Source organism: Filicampus tigris, chromosome 18, assembly GCF_054856515.1.
Source record: "Filicampus tigris isolate MCC_2025a chromosome 18, RoL_Ftig_1.0, whole genome shotgun sequence".
Lineage (NCBI taxonomy): Eukaryota > Metazoa > Chordata > Actinopteri > Syngnathiformes > Syngnathidae > Filicampus > Filicampus tigris.
This window is the reverse complement of record NC_141234.1, coordinates 6,822,501-6,834,924: the sequence shown is the minus strand read 5'-3', so window position 1 is coordinate 6,834,924 and position 12,424 is coordinate 6,822,501. Positions and strand designations below refer to the sequence as shown.

The 12,424-nt window shown below is 40.9% G+C and overlaps 1 protein-coding gene across 5 annotated transcripts in view; it reads left to right on the top strand.

Annotated features, from left to right (window-relative positions):
• The window catches only part of trappc9 (trafficking protein particle complex subunit 9), a 117,177-nt gene that overhangs the window by 45,462 nt on the left and 59,291 nt on the right, over positions 1 to 12,424 (top strand). For all 5 annotated transcript variants that reach the window (XM_086015133.1, XM_086015131.1, XM_086015132.1 and 2 more), the window contains one exon: positions 9,906 to 10,048. In XM_086015133.1, the coding sequence (XP_085871259.1) occupies positions 9,906 to 10,048 (143 nt within the window). The remainder of the gene's footprint in view (positions 1 to 9,905; positions 10,049 to 12,424) is intronic.

The following is a 12,424-nucleotide window of genomic DNA, read 5'->3' as shown; positions in this document are numbered from 1 at the left end:
GTTTTACGGTTTAATAAGTGATACAGTAGTGCTGTATTTACTATATGTGAAGCCTCCAACCGTAGTCACAGTTTTCCGTTGCTCTGTACACCAACTGTCAGGTTCTTGCGATTTTCCAATCCAGTTGGGTATGACCGTATCACTTATTCACGTTTCTTTTTTTGTGTCATGGCTGCCCCCGTATGTATCCTTTGCGAGGGATTATCTCGATACAAGAGCCAAATTCTGTTCTTATGGCGCTCTTGCAAATATCACCAGATAAATCTGTACCTTGTCGAGTTTAGCCAGGATGTTGTTACGATTTATCATAAGGTTTTTTCTTTTCATTTTTAGATTTCATAGGTGACAAAGGTCATTTGATTCACTTCCCCTTATAAACTGTTCATCCGTAGTTAATGCAACTTTATGGTGAATTAGTGATTAGCACATCTACATCACAGTTGTGAGGTTCTACTCGGGCCTTCCAGTTTGGAGTTGTTCTTGTTCGTGTTGGTTTCCTTCAGATACTTAGGCTTCTTCCCTAAAACACACATGGAAGACTCTAAACTGTCCATGCATGTCCAAGTAAATGGTTTGTCCATGTGTCCTGCAGTTGATTGGCAACCATTCCATGGTTGGCTGAGATCGGCTCCGGCTCACTTGCAAACTTCGAGGAGGTCAAGCACTACAGGATGGATTGATACTCTTGGATGTGTTTGAAGGCTACAAACGCCATCCGTGCCGCTTCCACCTTCACCACTTTATCAGCGCACTGCAGCCTGTAAATGAGGTTGCCTCAACATAAAGCACATCCCCCACGTGGCGGCGATAAATGACGACAGGCCATGAGTGACGTAAAGTGAGAGGTTAGATGAGACGCGTAGTGCCGAGAACCCATCACAAACAATCTTTTGATTGTGGAATCCCTCGGTGGGGGAGGATCGGGATTTTGGCAGATTTGTCGTTCAGCCTTTTCGCATGTCACAAAGCGCTCACTAGCGCAAAGCCGTGTTAGCTTTCTTACCCCGTGTTAGCCGTGTTAGCTTTCTTACCTTGCGTTCTCCAACGCTGAGTAGCTGTTTGACACCATATGCAATTATAGGCCTTTCTTTCTTTCTTCTTCGTTCTTCCTCTTGATGATAATTGCAGTGTATTAATCACTATGTTGCATTTCCTTTTGACTGCAAATGTTGAGTGGTTTCCTGGAGGAGTCCCACTTCCACTTAGATTGTCAATTTGAACCTTTGGAATACAATAAAAGATGGGTTTGCTAATGTTTGAGTGAATTCTGAAATTGGTGCACTTGACTTCCTCGGTGAGTCAGCAAACCTGTTGGCTCGCTTTGTCATACCCGCATTGGCGGAGAGTCAGCGCAGCATTTTCCATCAAATTCATAGAGCGTGCTCGCAGCGAGCCGGGGGGCCCATTTCATCCTGGCAAAACGAGAGTTACTGTCCTGTTAGGAATTAGGATATTTCCAGTTGGAGACTTTGTTTCTGGACATCTTTTTTTTTTTTTTCATATCACATGCACCTGTAGGAAGCCAATAACATCTTGTTTTATGTGGTTGAGTGCCTCCCTTGGGTGCTGTGTGTCTCGTTCATTGCACCTGACGGCTATCATGGACCCTTTGTTGCCCCGCTCATTCTCATGTCTTAAACCTGCTCCTCGTTGTCTCGTTATTCGCTCCATTGTAAATCTCCGCTGTTTCACACTGATTAGTTCAAGCATTGTCTTGAATCCCTCTTGGTTTAACACAGCGATTCTTGATGTGTTTGCCATATTATTGGTTAATTCCACAACTTTTTGGCTCCAGGGTTACCTTAGAGGGGAGACATTTTACCAAGGACACACTCGTAATCCCATAACCAACTGAAGTAAGGAAGTACATTTTACTTTTATGGCACTTTTCACAGAGAGGACACAAAAGTGCTTCACATAGGTATAGAATAGCGTAGTGTATATAAAATAGGGGAACATTTTACATTACATATTTTACATTCCAGAGTTAACTTGGAAGTTAAAACTTCCAACCAACAACATTTATTATGTGGGGGTGTTCTTGTATATCAAATTAGAGGCATAAGATGGTGCCAGACACAGATCATAATTATCGTTTATTATTACTTTTCAGTCAATATGACTTAATAGTTAGGGATGTTACAATTCATCGCAAATCGATTTAAAACCAATTTAAACTGATTAAATTATGCATCGATATAAAAAAACCCAAAAGAATCGATATTGAAATTTTGATCATAAAAAGATTATCAATGATAACAGTCAAATCTATTGTACATTTAATTATTTCAATGTTTAGTTCTGGCACTAACAATTCACCGGTAAAACAAAATGTAGTTACACAGTCAAAATTATTAGCTAATTTTAATTTTTTGTAATTACAAAAAGTTACTGCTTGTAACAAGGACAAAGTGCAGATGTTAAAATAAAACCATCTTTTGGTCTTGAAATGAGTCATTCATTCGCTTAAAACGATTTTTAAAAATTGAATCTAAATTGGGAACTGCAAATCGAATCAGGGCTTGAGTGAACCATTACATCCCTATAAATGGTTTCTAAAAGTGTTTTTTTGACAAACCAAACAAATTTACAAAACCAAGCAAGTTAGGAATGACCAATCAAAAGACACATAATCCACCAAGCATGGAGGGGCATACCATTGGGGGTGGGGGGGTAGGGGGGGAATCTGTAACTAACTCTAAACAGTGTTGTACTCAATCTTAAAATGAACAGGGAACCAATTGCAAGAATGGCAGAACGGGAGTGATGTGGCTGAACCACTGGCATCTAAATCTTTAATCTGAATCTACTAATCTGTTAATCTAAAAAAAAAATTAAAAAGTTGTGATGTTTTTTTTCTAAATAGAAAAAGTTGCAATGTTATGAGGTGTGGTAGGTATGACGTATTTTTTCGGGTTCAGTCCTGTTATTTTACACCTTACTGATAAAGCCATGTCATATTTGTGTAATGTATTTTGCGGAGCCCCAAGCTCTTGGACCCTCTTCGGTTCCCGGAGCTCAATTTGAGAACGACGTGTTTACGACAACTTTTACTGCACTTTTTCTGGTCGGCTCCCCTTGAAGACATCTACTGTGAATTCCCTTCTTAAGCACACAGCTACTAAATTTTATCTGTTCTCATAAACGCGGAGAAAACAAGCAGGCATCATACATCCTGCACCCGTTGACCTGTCGTGACAAAATTACGGCCAAATGAATCTGCTCCATAGATGTTTTTTTTTTTTTCAAAATATTTTTTAATTGATCATCATTCGTGTAACGTGCAGCTCTTTCAGGGTGCTGAAGCATTTTTTTCATGAGGTGCAGCGAAACAAACTAGTCGGAGTGCAACTGTTATTGGAGAACTCTTTTTGATTTGAATGTTAGCCTTGTTAAAATAACAAAAAAATATCAGCGTTTGAAGTGATTGTGGCATCGAAGAACTATCCAATCGAAAGTTGTTCCCGCCTGGGGGATCTTGGGGGGGGTCACAGTTTTATTTGGATTCCTTTCCGATTTTGTGTCTTTTTACTTGAGATCGTAACATGAGCCCCCCAAAATTATTGCATTTGCCGTATTCAGTTTTTATGAGGTTACAGCATTTTTTTTAATGAGACTGTTGTTGAAGAGCATCAATTTTCTTACCATATGTTTTATTTAATTTTTTGTGTGTCGAATTTGGGGGGTTTTGTTAGCTGTAATTTTTAATCAAAATGACTACCAAAAATATTTATTGCAATATTCATGGCTCCAAGACCTGTTAAAAAAAGTAGTAAATGCTTCTTGTCCGGTCAAGGGGTAGGCTTGGTGTGGTTTGATTAATTTAAAAAAAAAATCCCCCAAATGAGGTACTTCAACAGCATAGTTTGGACCTAAATTTTCCTATTCTAATTCTAACCTATTACTTTGCACAGATACTGGAAATAAACTCAAGTGGTGTCATTTTAGGCATGCGTCCTAATTTTTATTCCCACTTAATTTTTGGATTGATACTGTAATGCTTGGATGAGGTCACAGATCCAAGAATAGCTTACTATTATTATTTATTTATTTTTAATCATTAGGATCCATTGCCTTGCACTCTGTACGGGTACTAAACCAGCACCATCGTGAATCTTGATAAAGTTTGCTTTGTTGACTCCTCTAGCAATGCGTTGCCTGCAGCAGCCGTATGCTAGCCTGCCAGCATGTAATTAATAGAGAGTCAAGCATTTCATCATACTTACTAGCCTTGAACTCATGTGTGAAATCCAGTCAGCCTGGTCGAGCGCGCTTCCATATGCCGCCGCCCTCCATGACTGAATCGCTGTCCGACCGTATAGCAGTCACCCAGAACAGGATATTTGGATGCCACCATGCTGCGCCATCCATTACACTTGCGTTCTTACTTGATAAGTAATTGCTGGTGATGTCTGCTTGCTTGTGTGTGGACAGTAAAGTTAATACACAGTTTGAAAGGATAAAAAAAAAATGTCTGGCACAAATGTCCGCTGGTGTGTTAAGTTGTAATTCGTCATTTCAAGCTTTTGGACTCTCGGCTTTCAGCTCCATTTGTCCAGTGGTGAGAAGTAACAAAGTGCAAATACTTCGTAGCTGTACTTAAGTAGTGTAGATTCCCTAAGGTATATGTACTTTACGTGTACTGTTTTTTTTTTTTTTTTCTGATGACTTTTTTCGGATGACTTTTACTCCTTACGTTTGAAAACTGACATCTTAACTTTTAACTCCTGACTGTCAAAATATAGTACATACAGTACAACCACAGCATGACATAAAAGTGCGTAGCGTGACATAAAAGTACGCTTCCCTGTTTGAGGCACCCAAGGGTTTGATGTTTGCCTTGAGTCAAACATGAATAGAGGCTGTGCTCGCTTGCGTGTCTCGGGGTACTTGAAAACAACTTTTCATTTTCCGCCTGTATCTTCAAGGCGAAAAGTGTAGGGTCAGCAATTTTGGAGTGGATATCAGAATACCCCAAGGCTTTTTTTCTTGGTGTTGACTGAAACTAGCATCATAGTGCTTAACACAATGATCACCTCCCAGTGTAAGGTTTATGCTAGAGTTGCACAGAATTGATGAAGAGTTGAACTTTTGCCTTTTGTGGTTGTTGCTGATTGATTGGCATTTGTTGAGGGTATTTATTTATTTTTTTTTAACAGAGCTCAAAAGGGAGTGAGATGAGCAGTTACGAGACTTCACTTGTGTGTTAGCTTGAATTTTTTAATAGCCACTCAACAGAGGAAAAAAGATACTCCGTAACTTCCACTAACAACCCAGACTAAACTTGACTCCCTGACATATGAAGATCCTACAAAAGTGGAGATGTGGCACTTAAGCACAATTGCTATTTTCTTAGGAGTGTTTTGTCAGCATCGTGTGGCATCTTAGGTCATGACAGAAGGAGCAAGAGAGTAAGGATAAGGTCCACAAAGGAGTACTGCAAATAATTGGGTTTCAATGTAGCTGAAAATGAAAAGCCGGGATTCAGACAATCCCAGACACTTTCGAGTCTACATTAAAGTGAAGTCAACCCAAACATTTTTTTAATATCTTCTATGCAGGCCCACTAGTTGAAACAAGGCATTCTGATTAATGTTGCATTTGAGGATTATGAGTTAAGCAGCAAAATGCACCCGTTTTTAGTCATTTCAGGGGGCGGCCATTTTGTCACTTTTGTCGACTGAAAATGACATCACAGATGATGAGGGCTCAGCTAATGACCAATCATGGCTCAGCTTCAGGAAACAGGTGAACTCTGATTGGTTGTTACCTGAGCCCTGAGCAACTGTGATGTCATTTTCAGTCGACAGAAATGACAAAACGGTCGCCCCCTGAGATGGCTAGAAACGGGGGAGGGGGATTAACTCTTATTCCACAAAGGCAATAATAATCAGAATGCCTTGTTTCAACTAGTGGGCCTACATAGAACATTCTTGAAAAAATATCTTTGGTTTGACTTCCCCTTTTAAGAATCTGCTTCATTGTTTCAATATTATTGGAGGGGAGTTTGTTTGTTACTAAAGTATTCTTAGAAGTCCTAAAGCTGGCAGGCAGACCGTAGATCAAGAGGGTAAGAGTAGTTTTTTTTCAGGGATGGATTTCAAATTAATGGCATCCAATGGGGTAATGTGGTTGTTGAAAACGTTCCCTCTCCCACACAGGGCAACAGAGTGCTGTCAACAGGATGTTTTCTTCTCAACTTCACACTGTTGTATCTCAAGAAGGCACCCTGGAGGGGTGAGCTGATTGGTTCAGTGATTGACACCCGGTGTACACATGAGATGCGGTCCCATCAGTACTCCAGATACCTATATTGCCTCCGAATACCCTCAAGTCATCGCTCAGGTTTTCCACAGGGGCCAGCATCGCAACATGACTAAATATCTCTCCTGGCTGGCGGCTTGCTTGCCTGCTACTGAGCAGATTTATCCTAAGTAGGGTTCAGGCCTTATTTTATGGACAATTAGGTACACAGGATTCACTTGCAAGAAGTCGGGGGGTAAAGAAATATGTTGGCATCGACCTTGCAAAGAAAAAAAAAAAGATAGAATCCAACAAATAGAGGCTTAGGACCAATTCTAGTTTAGCTGTTTGCATTGAGATAGGGAGGTTTCTGCCTTATCAACGTGTGGAAAACGAGGCTGTTGGCAAGTAGTTATCGCCATTAGCTTGTGTGATAACGAGGGGGTCTAGAAAACATAGTACAAAAGAGATAAGGATGGCAAAACATGTTCCTCCAAAGCTAGCATTGCCTTCATAGGGGTGTATTTTTTTGGCATCCTAATTTCACTCAAAAAAACACCCAAATGCCATCGCAGATGTTTTCCATTTCACCATCATACTGATTCCCACGAAATGATCGTTTACCTCGTCCTGCAAGACAAATTGGAAGTGTGGACTCCTTAATCCCGCCACACACTTGTCATTTTTTGTGTCAGGCCCTCTAAATCAGCACAGTCCCTGAGAAGTCGCTGGTATTTATGGATGCAGGTGATGTATGGCAGCGCTCGCAAGTAAAGATCAAGCTAGCCTTTTATTTTGACGGCCAATTTGGCAAGCGCTAGCTGTCTCAAACTTCCACATAGAGCGATTGTGGCTGTACTTTTGTATGGCTTTTTACGAGCATTATATAGCCTAATGGAGTCAAGTTCTGCTGTCACGAGATAACATGTTGCTGAAGTGCTACGTTTTGTACCAACTTAATGCAGTACTTTTATTGCCAATTAAACTTTGCTGACTCTGTAACAGTATGTGTTGGTAGTAGTGGAGTGTGTGGAAGGACAATCAGAATTTCAAGAATACCAGCACAGTATGTCTGTGGAATGTGTACAGGTGTACAGCTAACAGTCCTAAAAGTCTTGGCCGCATGTTCATGTGCACTTTCAGTGCGTTTTTTTTTTTTTTTTTCAAAGTCAAATCAACTGTAAGCCATTTATTTTGAGTTTAAAATGACAGTGTTTTGGGGTATACTTTATGGCATATTTACGGTTTAAGCTGTTACAAAACATTTGTAGGGGGCATCTATATTATCCTTTGAGAATAGAGAGAGATTACTGTATACTATTTTATGTTTGAAGCCTCTGCGCAAAAGGATCAGACTAATAGCGATTCGGGAGCGAGATACACAGTTGTAGTTAAAAAAACCCCAAACTTTTAATGCAGGGCAGTGTGCCAAACAAACTGTTACCCTAATCTCTTTGACCTGCGTACGTGGTCGGGCTGTTTGATTTTGCTTCGCCCTGCGACACACTCGTTTCTGCCACCGTCAGCTTATTACCGTGGGGGCATTTCTCAGTCTGGTGTGATTGAAAAGGGGTTCCTGAAGAGCTGGAGAGCTGACAGCGAGGGAGCGGGGAGGAGGTTTGAACAGATGAGGAACTGTAAGTCTGTTGCAGTCGGCAAAAGGGATATGGGAATCAGTGTTTGCCAGCGTCTCTGAGAAAATCGCTAGTCCTCTGGAGACTCATGCTGAGGCCATTAGTGCCATACAGGCAGCCGCCAAATCACACAGCTCCCGTCGCCTGCTGCCTGCAAATTATACTCTACTTACTTTCCCGGTGCTAGAATTTCTATCAAATGTTGAGAAAGTATTGGGGAAAACATTGGCAGAGACACTGGTGTCAAATTGACAAACACTTTCGGTTTCATCCCATGAAATATTTGCAGCCCGTTATCGACCTAGGCACTTTTCTCTGCCACTGTGCAAATAGTGTTAAAATGTGGTTCTGAAAGGGCATTGTTATTAAAGATTTCAGCGACAGATAGGTTTAGGTGGTTTGAATCTGGCTGCTTGGCGCTGTTTGTGGTTTTTGAATGGTGGAGGGCCGCCCTCCATCTTTGGGGGGGGGTTAAACAGACGCCATCACTTGGTTTCAGCTTTGCTCGCATTTTTGCGGGTGTAAATAGAACTTTTGGCCCTGAAACAACAGCCAAGTCAAGTGAGGTGCTGGCAAAAGAGAGATTCATTGCACGGGTTGGCACGTTGTAAATATGCCACAAATATTTAAACTCAAATGCATTGCACTTGAACACATTGACAAAAGTAAGTTATGGAAATGGTCCCGAGGCTAACTCAGAAAAAAACACAAAAAGGTTATAAATATGATAGGCAAAAGCTTAAAGCGACATTTCTACTTTTTCAAACCATGTTTCTTTACAACGTGTCTGTGACATGCTTGTATGAGAATAAGTCCTTGAAAGTCATTAGGTTTTTGATTCATGGATATTTCCAAGGATGTCCACTACTATGCCTCTCTGTAACCCTTCGAGTCTCTCTGTATTTCTTACAACCTGCTGACGATCACTTTGAGAACATCGTGTTTGTTAGCAGACTGGCTAACAGTTAGCCAGTTAACCAACTCTACACTCTCATTCGCTGACTCCCACATCACTCACCAGACCAGGCCTTGCCTTTTAAAGCTACACACACTCAGACACTATTGTATATAACTTAAATTTATACTATATATAATATACTCTTGTATATTGTGGCATGAAACATGAAGATAGCAACAGTACCTGTACCTCATCAGTACATTTTGTTGTTTTAATCCTGAAATGTTACCCTAAAGCCCAATGCCGCTAAACCTTTGTGAGTAGTATATATCATGAGGTGTCCATCAAGTCACCTTTTGCGAGACTCACTCTTTCCACACATCCCAAACTCATTGCTCTCTTTACTGAATGTGCAGTTCCTTTTTCCTTCCATTTTAATTGGTGAAAAAGACATTGAGCCAGCGGGCTTCAACTGATTCCCACTCTGTAGTTCTTAAACGAGCGATGGATTCAGGGAAATTTTCACTGCAAAGAAACAGCTTGTGCCTCAATCAGCAGTATGTGCTAGGCTGATGTGTGTTCTTGGGAAGAAAAGCAGAACCTTGGACGCTCCTTTTGCCACGCTTCGACCTGTTACCTGAGTCAGCTATCGCTCCCTCGCCATAAACTGCCACTTTTAATTTCCCTATCATTTGCCCACTTGGCTGGATCGTCGCTGTTCCTCTCTCTCGACAGACGACTCTGTGTGTTCACGATGGAGCAAAGCCAGCAATTCCCACCCAATCCTCTCTGCTCACAATTGAGGAAGCCACATGTTGATTCCAAATCCTGGCTTTGAGACACCAATCATACCGCCGGCCTCTTCGCTCAAGGCATTCTCACCGTAATAGCGCACTTCCATTTCATTAAACAGCACAATATCTCTGCTGCGGTGCCTTTATTATTTTCACTGTAATGACTTTTGATGCGTCGGTCTTAAAAGCAGCACCGGTTGGGGTGATGGAATGGCAAGACAACACGCTGCCTCTAATCTGACCTCAATTACACAAAGTCCCTCTTTGCTGATATTCTTTGAAACAGTCTCTGTCTATTATTTTGGCACATTTGAGTTTCATGTTCTCCTTTTGCAGACTTTAGAGGCAGTCCTCAGTTTCAAGTACTCCGGGGGTGCTGGCAAAGTGGAGGGCTACTACAGGGAGCTGTCTGTCGGAGTCCATGTAGATGTCGAGCCATCTGTGTTCTTCACCAGAGTTAGCACCCTCCCCGCTACCAGGTAACATACGGCGATGAGAATTGCGGTCAATACATGCTCACATACAAAACCCCTCTCCAAAGTTTTTCAATAAATTGCCCACACTGACATTTTAGCTACATTTTAGAATTTCCCCTCCCTTGTGATCAAGTCTGCAAATGTCTCGGGTGTTTCCAAGAAATGACCCTGAGTAATTATCATGTGGCGTGCGGTGTGTTGAGTGTTTTGCTTTGTAGATATGCTTGGAAAGCGATTGGTTCCTCTGATCATAAATGTTAAACCTGTTCAGTATTTCCAATTGCAAAAAATGAGTTTGGTCGAATCTCTCCAACATCATTCGTCACATTCATGACATGAAGAGTTTGCAACCACAATCCAGTTACCTAAAAGCTACCAGTTGCTACTTGCAGTTCTTCCTCTACTACTACTTCTTTGTATTTTTCCAATAATCAGGGTACTCTATGCTGCCTCTCACAGGTCAATCTTGATACGACAACAGACTTTGTTTTTGTTGGTTGAGATACCGTTTTGTGTTTTGTTGCTCAATTCGAGTACACCACACCCTTTCAGAGCTGGAAGGACACTTTTTATGTGTGGAGTCTCCTGCGTTGTGTGCACAATAATCCTCAGCCTAAGCAGGGTTCGCTCTTCACAAATTCCCCTATTTATTTTTTTCCCCCTGAAACCTTTTTCACTATTCAGGGCAGGGCTCAGTCCCTAAACCCCCTGAATAGCAGCGTGTTTTTGAAGTGGTCATTTTACAAACGGGTCTGAAAGCGACAGACCTGAATAGAAATTAAATGGACTCTTATCTCTTGTTCACTCAATCTGTCTCATTCTCTATATTAGAGTCTGTGTCCCACTCCTCGAATGCAAACGCATTCCATGCGTCTGGCTTGACTTTTCAGCTCCTCCAATCGACTCCCTCCGAAACTGGGGAGGAGTGAGGGGCTGGGGGTTGGCGGCGGGCGATCGTGGCGGCGTAATGGCCGCTTGAGATGAACCATTAGCTGTAATAATACCCACAGCGTACGCCATCCATCTTGGGGTCAGCGCTGATAGATATGCCGCTCTGTACTGTCACCCTCTTACCGTTGAGGTATCTCGCCGAGCGTTATCTGCCTAATCTGATGACTTGAAGCTCAAAATATTGGAAATGTGTCAAAATGAAGAGGCATTAAATATGTGTGAAGCTTCCTGCAGGTGGAAGGTTCGTTTGCATAATCCAATATTGCAGGCATTGGCACATTAGTCAAATGTCTAATAGAGGAAACTGTGGAAGGATTTTGAGGAACACTAATGGGTTACATTGTTGCTTTTTAAAGTCTATGCAACTTTCTCTTTTTAGTCTTTCTTGGTTTCAGAATATTTCTCTGCAGAATCAGGGTACGTTTACACAACAATGTGAGTTTTTATCCACCTTAAATTCCTTATTTGGGCAATAAGTGATTGGAGGGATGTTACATTGACTTTTAGCATTATTACATTGTGCAACTCAATTTAAAAAATGCATCTTCTGTAGCTTATTCAAGCACATCGATCTATAAAAGAAAATCCATAGAAATGCCAGGAGACTTGTAGTAGGGAAAATAACTCAAGGGCTAGTTATAGATGTACTTTTTACTAGTGAGGTATAAATGTATTAAAAATCAATCTTGCATTTATAAATGGGGTCGTGTGGTAAAAATGCCGATGCATATTTAAAAAAAAAAAAGTGCAGTCATGTAGATGGTATACCTTTCTGTAGAATCTCTATAAATATGAATATGACTTTAATGGAAATGTGAATACTGCTTGGTTGATCACATTGTAGTAGAGAGTGCAGTCATGTCGATTGGCATAATAATAATAGCCGTGACAAACATAATTAACAAACATAAATATAGCACATCATATTAACTCAAGGCACACTAAAGATAGAATGCAGTGACATATTGGGGAGGAGTCAACATTTTGCTATTAAACTTTAAACAAGAATCGCTAATATTTCGCTTATCCCATTCATGACTTAGCAGCATTGCAGTTTCTTTTATCTTTTCCTCACATATAACGACCCTATTTCTTGGATTGTAGCCCCTGCTTTTTTCCCTCCGCTCACCTTTCCTTTCACTCTTTTACCACTTTCATCTTACTGTCTACTCCATCATGTTACCTTTTCCCTCTTTTCCCCTCCGTCCTCAGCTACTTTTGAGCTCTACTCTTGACTTTCATCTCAAATTGTATAACCAGCTAGTTTATACAATCTAAAAGGATAGAATAGCTGAAATGGCAAAAGGCAGTGTTAGAATATTGCCCCTACGTTATGATGTATTTGTATTTTGACTAATAGTTTTATCTTACTGTACATTGTTTCCCAATGATCATTCTCCTCAATGTTGTCACCCCAAACTACTTAGA